Source organism: Molothrus ater, chromosome 16, assembly GCF_012460135.2.
Source record: "Molothrus ater isolate BHLD 08-10-18 breed brown headed cowbird chromosome 16, BPBGC_Mater_1.1, whole genome shotgun sequence".
In the NCBI taxonomy this organism is placed as follows: domain Eukaryota; kingdom Metazoa; phylum Chordata; class Aves; order Passeriformes; family Icteridae; genus Molothrus; species Molothrus ater.
In genome coordinates, this window is record NC_050493.2 from 4,496,868 (window position 1) to 4,505,244 (window position 8,377).

General features: G+C 51.0%; 1 protein-coding gene across 1 annotated transcript; it reads left to right on the forward strand.

Annotated features, from left to right (window-relative positions):
* The first annotated feature begins 247 nt into the window (after nucleotides 1–247).
* LOC118692540 (galanin receptor type 1-like) lies at nucleotides 248–4,628 on the forward strand. The gene is made up of 2 exons (XM_036392441.1): nucleotides 248–401; nucleotides 869–4,628. The coding sequence occupies exon 2, from the start codon at nucleotides 964–966 to the stop codon at nucleotides 2,290–2,292; it is 1,329 nt and encodes a 442-aa protein (XP_036248334.1). The 5' UTR covers nucleotides 248–401; nucleotides 869–963; the 3' UTR covers nucleotides 2,293–4,628.
* Nucleotides 4,629–8,377: the final 3,749 nt, after the last annotated feature.

An 8,377-nucleotide genomic window follows, 5' to 3' on the forward strand; every position in this document is an offset into this window, starting at 1 on the left:
GTGCAGGGTGTGCAGGGTGTGCAGGGCTGTCTGAGGGGTGTGCGGGGCTGTGCAGGGTGTGCAGGGTGTGCAGGGTGTGCAGGGCTGTCTGCGGGCTGTGCGGGCTGTGTGGGCTGTGCAGGGTGTGCGGGGCTGTGTGCAGGGCTGTCTGCGGGCTGTGCGGGCTGTGTGGGCTGTGCAGGGTGTGCAGGGTGTGCAGCGTGTGCGCGCCGCGCGGTGAGCGCGGGGCTGGCGGTGCGGTGGGTGCGTGGGTGCGAGCACGCGCCTGTGGCAGCGGGTCGGGCGCTGCCGCCGCACACACGCACGGACACACGGACACGGGGACACACGGACACACGCACACATCCACGGCAGAGCTGCCGGCGGGAGGAGCCCGGCCGGCGCTGCCCGCCCTCCGCCCGGTGAGTGCCGTCGCTCCGCGGGACCGCGGGAGAGACGGGGAACCGGGAGGGACCGGGAGGGACCGGGAGGGAGCGGGGGGCACCGGGACCTGGGGATAGCCCGGAGCAGGGGTCCGGCAGCGCGGCCGCGGCACACGCAACTTTCCGGGGAAGGAGGGAGTGAGGGACAGAGGGAGCGGGGGAGTGGCTGCGGACCGAGGCCGGGGCTGCTCTCCGGGCTGCCGGGGGTCCGGGGCTCCTTCCCCGCCCTCCCAGCGGAGGCGCCGTCCCTCCGAGGCCGGGCAGGGGCTCCCGTCGGTCCCGCCGCTGCTGCCGGAGCGGTGCCGGTGCCGGTGCCGCGCTGCCCAGCCCGGCCGCCCCGCGCTACGGCCGCTTCTCAACTAAGTTGCGGATAAGAAGCTCCCCTTGAAGGGCGATCGCTGCTCCGAGCCCCCGCTGATCCCCCTTCTCCACACGCTCTTTTGCAGGCAGGGCTGATCGCAGCTCGCCATGTCCGGAGCACTGGAAGCTGTGCAGAAGGCTCTGCCCCGTTAGCCCAGGTTACCCGGGGGGGGAGTCAGCCATGGATTCGTCCCCCCCAGAACCCGGGGCCCCCCCTGACCCTCTGCAGCTCTGGCAGGAGGAGAACCAGACCCAAGGCGGGCTCTGGAACGGCAGCCAGGAGCTGGGGTGGGAAGAGCTGGAGAAGATGCTCTTCCTCTTTGCAAAGGAGCCTGTGACCATCAGCCTCACGGTGATGTACTTGCTGTCCTTTGTGGTGGGCTTCGTGGGCAACATCATGTCCATCAGGGTGCTGACCCGCAAGCGCCGGAGCCGCGGGTCCAGCCTGAGCGCCACCCGCAGCCTCCTCATCAACCTGGCAGTGTGTGACCTCATGGTGGTGTGCATCTGCATGCCCATCACCGTGGGCAACCTCATCTACAAAGCCTGGGTGTACGGGGACTTCCTCTGCCGGGCAGTGCCCTTCATCCAGGCCGTTTCTGTGTCCGCCAGCGTCCTCAGCCTGACGGTCATCAGCGTGAACCGGTACTACAGTGTGCACAACCCGCTCAACGCCCGCTCCTTCTTCACCCAGAAGAGGATCCTCAGCACCATCCTGGTGGTGTGGTTGCTGTCCTCAGGGATATGCATGCCCCTCATCTTCATGAACAAACGGGATGAGATCGGGGTGGTGGAGGGCTTGCCCCTGGTGTTTTCCATCTGCAGGGAGATCTGGCCTCAGGAGAGGCTCAAGCAAGCCTACAACTTTCTGCTCTTCTGTGCCCTTTACTGCCTGCCCGTCCTGTTCAACATGGTGATCTGCTTCCTGACGGTGAGGCGCCTGTGGAGCCGCAGCAGCCAGCTGAAGGAGAGCTCTGCCCTGAACCGGTCCCTGCCGGCCTCCAGGCTGAAGATCCGCAGGAAGGTGGCACAGATGGTGGTGGCCCTGGTGCTGCTCTTCGCCATCTCTTGGCTGCCCGTCTACCTGATGGACATCTGGATTGATTTCAACATCCCCAAGTCTTTGCAGGATGTGACTCCTTCTCCTTGGATCCTGCAGCTCAGGCCTTTTGCCCAGTGGCTCGGCCTCACCAATTCCAGTCTCAACCCGATATGTTATTGCTTTGTTGGGAACCTCTACAGATCAGCCAAGGAAATGAAGAGCAAATATCACCAAAGGATGGTCTCTCTCTTTAACTTCTCTCTGTCTGAAGGGACAACTCATTCCTCAGTCCCAGAGCTGCTCTCTTACCGGAGTTCAGTGGAGCCTGCAAGGAAAGGACCCTCCAGCACCCCCTCCATGGACAGGAGATGTCAGGGAAGTCATGGCCATAAGAACAAGTGTGGACACTTGAACTCCTGCCAGCATCCACCTCTGAATACTGTCTCCAGTGAGAACACTTCCTTGTAATTCTGCTCAGGAAGTGCCACTCATGCCCTCATCTGCATTCCAGGACTCTGGAGATCTTTCTGAACCTGGTATTTTAATGATGGAAAAGAGCTTTCTTCTAATAACTCTTGATACCATTTCAAAAATGCTGTGACAGGGAAACAAACAGGTAATGAGATAAAAAGATGATGTATTTTAACTCAGATGAAATTTTAAGACAAATTATTTTTACTGGGGACAACTGGGTGTGCAGCCTGTTGCCCAGTCAACAGTCACATAATTAGGCAGATCAAGTTCCCAACGAGTGAGCTCTCCCTGCAGCTCCATCCCTGGATGCAGAGATGCTGTTTGGGTACAGCAACGATTTGACTGCTTGCTGCTGCTCACACTTGCTGATGAAGAGCAGTGATAAGAGGCACTCTGTGCTCCAAATCCATCAGTTGTAGTTGCAAGCAGTGAAGAAAAGCTGGAAACAGCATCATAAAAAGTAATAGTAAATGGAGAATTTCACACACTTTACCACTTGAGATTTCATTGTCTGCTCATATTGTTTCACTCCTCCACGCAAATAAATTCTCCTTATTTGAAGAGACCATGCCAGAAGTACTAAAGCAACCATCATCATTCCACATTTTGGAATTCAGAAGGGATAATGTGGCTCAGAGGTAATTTAGGAAATGAAACAGGAAAATATTTTTTTGGGCACCAGCTCTCTTTCTTACAGTGGTGCTCCTGTGTATGGAGTGGAAAGAACTGGGCATCTATTAACATGATTTGCACTTGAAAAACCAGCCTTGTTCAGCTGTGTCTGTACCAAACAAAGTCAATGGCATGTGAAAACAAAAATAGAAAGTGGTTTATAGGTAATAAAATCAGATACAAGCAATGCAATGCTGTTTGTCTGGGAAGGAGCGAATCAAAGTGCTTGCTTTTCCTGAGCATCACAAGTAGGTTAAAACCTGTTTTGTCCATCTCCTCCTTTAAAGGAGACTTTGATAAATAAATGGTATACTTTTATTCTGTTAGCATTGAAAGACTCCAGTATAGCTTGAGCATTCTGTTGTTCTGAGCACAAAGGAGACCTTTCTCCCCAAGGTCCAAGAGAAAACACATCAGAAAACAGATCAGGCAACAGGTAGGAGACAAAAAATGTGCAACAAAGATCCAAAAGGATGGAATGATACCAGAGACGAGCCCTTCCCTGCCCAATGCCAGGGGAGAGAGCCCATGCCCAGATGCTTGTGCCCCAGCTCCTGGCACAGCAGGTTTGTCCCCTTAGCAAAGCCCAGACTGAAAACAGCAGCGTCCCTGTGAGAGGATTTTGAATTTAAAGGAACTCAGAGGCTTCTGATGACTGGGGGCTTTTTTATTATTATTATTACTGAACAAGGGAAGGATGTTTAAGGAAATCCAAGTTTCATATGATATCCTGCTGCCTTCCAGGGTGCCTTTTGTAGGCAAAAAAATAGAGATAAGAAAATAGCCATTCAATGTAACCCTTGTAATGATCACTCAATAATGTTTAATGTTGACAATGATCTGCCTGGGAAGTGAAAGATTCCTCCTTACCAGGCAGTGCCATCCACAATTTGTGTTCTCTTTATATGAATGAACAAGACATTACAACTACCCAGATTTATGGCTTTTATGTGTGCTGGAGATGAGAGCATCTGCATTTTTGCAGGTGATATAGGAGTGTACATACTGCCTGATCTTTTAGTAGCTGTGGAGAAAAGCCTGTAGAGATTTTATTTTCTCTTTCAAGGCATATTTTTAGGGCTGGCAAAATGTGGCAGACTGAGGAGCATCAAAAGCTCACTCTGAATGCCCACTGATTCCTTGTCTGTAAAAAGATGTTCTCCATCCCCAGACCAAATGTAACACAATATTGTAACCCCAACATTGCCCTGACCTGTATATTTAATCCTGCCCTGGATAAACTACAATGAAGGGACCACAGAGCTCCATTCCCTGTGGTTTCCTGGCTCTGAAAATGGACAAAATCAAGTGATGCAGTCAAAGATGCAAGATATTAATATTTTAAAATATCCCAGAGGAGAATTCTTTTCTCTGAATTTGTGTGCTAATGCCTGGGTCCTACCTGGAAGCCTCTGTACCCTCCATGGAGGAGGAATACCAGGAACTGTGTTCTCATTAGTGTACCTGGGCCTTCCCCTCCTGACACAGGTGCCCGTGCCTTCCTCCAGCCCCACAGCACTCCCAACCACTGAAATTCTTCACAGAGGCAAAAGTCACTTCCACTTGGCAAGGTTATCTCCTCTCCACACTTCTAAATGTATTTTCCAGTTTTGTTCAGTGTCCCTGTTTTCCTATAATAAAGTCAAATTGCTCACTTAGCTCCTCTTTGCCTCCTTGGTTGCCTCTTCTCTATCCCCCCACAATCCAACCACTTCTCCACTGTCTCTACAGTGAAATCTCCCCCTGCTTTTCCCTGTTATCTCTCTCTGCCTGTGAATTCCCCTCACTCTAATGACCCATTCATGTCTTCACTCCCCTGATGAAAAATCCCTTTGTGCTCTGCTGATGTGAATGGCTCCTTTTGTGCTGCAGACACCTGTTTGCTGTGCACAACACTGATTTATTTGGCAGGGCTTTACCCAGTGGCTGCCAGGTAGTGATGGATTTTGGTCACTCTCACCCAAGGGTAAATGAGAAGCAGTGAGGTCAACGTGGAAGCCACACAGCATCCTGTGAGCTGCCCAGGCTCTGGCAGGGATTTTATTAACCTGAACAGGTCTGTGGAGCTCAGCAGGGCCTGGCTGACTCATCCTGGATCCCAGAGAGGTGAAACCTCAGCATTTGGGAAGGTGGCTTCTTCCCTCTCCTCTCTGATAAAAGATCTCTTTATATTTAGGGCTGATAAGACATCTGAGCGTCCTCCAGGCCACACAAGGTCCTTGTTTCAGATGGCAGGTGCTCTGATAGGCATTCAGGGGACTCCTGGTCCTTTGAGGAGCAGGGAGCAGACGCAGCTCTGGCTGGTGAGCACAGATGGTTTCCTCACAGGAGCTCCAGCCAGACATCCCATACTCGTTGTGTGGTTGAGGAAATGTGTTTCTCTCTGACTGTGCCCAGGCAGACTGGAAATGTGAATTTTAGGCATCTCAAGGACAATGTTTTCCCACAGCAATGCTGCTAATGCATCTCAGTCCCACTCTTCCCCCGTGGGTCTTTCTCCTCTGCTTTGCTGTTCAAATCAATACAGGCATTTTACCACCTTACAGAAATAGGATGTTTAGAACAGCCTTCCTTAGAACCACTGAATCATTTAGGTTGGAAAAGACCTCTAAGATCCAACCATTAACCCAACACTGCCAAGCTCCCACCTAACCATGTTTCCAAGAGCCACATCTTTTAAACCCCTCCAGGGAAGGGGACTCCAGCACAGCCCTGGGCAGCCGTGCCAGTGCCTGAATCCATTTGCTGTGCTAAGGACTTACAGCAGCTGCTGCTCAGTAACCCTCTCCTATTCCATGATCTGTTCTCTTACTGTCAGCACTGCCTCAAAGATGTGACAGGTTTGTTTTCTGGGAACCACCAGGGAGATAGAAAAGAGAAAAATTTTTGTAGCAGGTGTCATTGAGGTAGGTACAATCATGACTGCTCCCTAGCCTTCACATGGAGATTGATGAATCACTGTTCCTTATAACAAAATACTCAGGGGAAGCCAGTGGAAGGATTATCCAGGATGTGTGAGGGCAAGCAGCTCCTCTCCTCCCACTGTGGCAGCTGCTGGGCTCACAGGCAGAGCAAGTGGTGAGGGCTGAAAGCAATAACATGTCCAAGAGGAGAGGACCCTTCACAGCAGAAAAGGCCATCAGCAGCTCTTTAAAACAATGATGAAACTTCTGGCTTAGAGCACACTGGGTGTATAAGCTGTGATTTCCACTCTTGCTCCTTCCCAGAACGTGCTGCCAGCCCTCACTGGGAGCTGGCTGTTGGGCTGAGCATTGCTTGCTCTATTCGGTACCCTTGTTTTTACATCCCTATGGAAAATCCTTCCACATTAAAGAGCAAGGCAAGAGCAGGGGATGAATTCAGACCTGGGAAAATGTGATCAGTGGTAAAACTTTGCCAGGCAGAGTCACCTGGAGGTAGGGCACGTGAATGCTGACGGAGCACAGGCTGAGAAATGCTCACTCAGGCACTGCAGAGTGAGAGCTCAGGAGCCCCAGGGGATGGTGCATGGTGCCCACTCCAGTGCAGCACCACAGAACCAGCTGCTCCATCCCTCTTCTAAACCCATCAGCCCTTTCAAGGGGTCAGCACTTTCACTGCAACATCCCAGAAAGAGGAATGCCCTCCAAAGGGAAACTCCTGCCTGCTGGTATTTTGGGATTTTATACATTATTCTTACAGATGCTGGCATGCAAAACAGGATGGAAGCTGGCTGGAAAGTTATCCACAACATCAGCATCATTCCTCCTGCACTCCCTTCAGCACAGCACATCCCACACACAACAGCACCTGAGCTCTTCTGATGTGAAAAAACTAAACAGTGAAATATCTAAAAGAACAGAGACTGCAGGACTTGCCTGGGTTTCCAGTGTCTTGTGATGCCCTTGCCAGGAATCAGAGATTTATCACTGTGAATCTTCTAGGAAAAACCAGTGCACCTCAGTTTACATTTTTGATTATATTTGTCATGAAAATAAATCCCTGTCAGCTGCTAGAAGAGCAAATAAAAGAGCAGCTATGAGCAGGTACATCCAAAGAGATTGGTGGAGCCCTGTGGGAAACTCAGCCTCCAGGAAAGTACTGGCAGGCACAGGGATCATGTAAGACTTTCCCAAAATGTCTGGGGATGAATGATTGCTGGTTAGGTCAGCCCAGGGGTACAGGAACCGCAGGAGTTGCTTTCTCTGCCTGCTAAACACCTTTAGGGCAAGTCCTCAGACTCAGAACTGACACAACACAGCTGCAAAGTCAGTGCAGCCTCATGTGCTGCCACCCCCAGGCTCCTCTGCCAGGCCCTGAAGGAGGCTCCTGGCTGCCCTGATCCAGGGATTTCTTCCTCCTTCATTTGAAACAGCCAGGAAATATTTTAAAATATATCAGCAAAAAAAAAAAAAAATAAAAAAAAAATGGATGCAGCACTTGCAGAGAACTTTTTTACTTTTTTCCAAGTGAGGGATCTACAGCAGAGTGTTCCTGCTTGGTGTCTCTTGCTGATTGCAAGGCACCCCCAGAAGAAATCAATGCCTGGAGTGCAGTGGTGAGGAGCTGCTCAGGAGTGCCAGAGCAGGGGGCACTGATTGCCTTGGGATTATCCTCACCCCATGGGGAGAAGGGGAACTCTCATGGAGCTGCAGCATGACCTTTGCTTTTAAACATTTTCTACATTCAACCTTTTCCTTCTTAACTCATTGTACTCTAAGACAACAGGTTTATGTTGCACACTGAGGGGTGGGTGAATTACCCAAGGATAATTCATTTTTAAAAATACACATGAAGTATTTCTGCACCTGAAAGAACCAGGAATTAACAACTTGTCCCCACATGCCCTGCCCTTGTCTCTGGGAGGTTTTATGGCACTGAGGAGCACAAAATGCTGTGTGCACTGTAGGATAAAATCACTTCACTCATTCCTTTACCTGGCAGGCATTTCCCATGCACAGCCCTCTGCCAGGTGCTCTGGGGCCCATCTGCAGAGCAGTGAGCAGTGGCCTGCCCCTGTCCCTGCCAGAGGTGGCTGTTCTGAGGCTGGCCAAGCACCTCCAAACAAAAGTAGCAGCATCCCTGGGTGTGCAGGCTGCTGCCTCAGGTGCTGCAGAGCCTCTGCCTTTCTTAATTTTCCACTTGAGGTGTTTTCAGTCAACCCTCCTCTTTCCTGTCCTCAGACATTCAGCACAAGAAAGGAGCTGCTGAATTAAAGGGCTTTGTGAATGAGACTTCAGGCAGATGGATCCCATCACCCAGTGCTCACAAGTCCTGGGCTGCTGTTTCTTAGTGTGAGGAAGGAAAATGTGGCAAAACATTCAGGAAATAAGCTAAAAGATAAAAAGGGGAAGGAGAGAAAGTCCAGACAGTGAAATAAAACCATCTTAAGGCAATTACTGGGGGAGAAATAGATCTGCCAAGGATA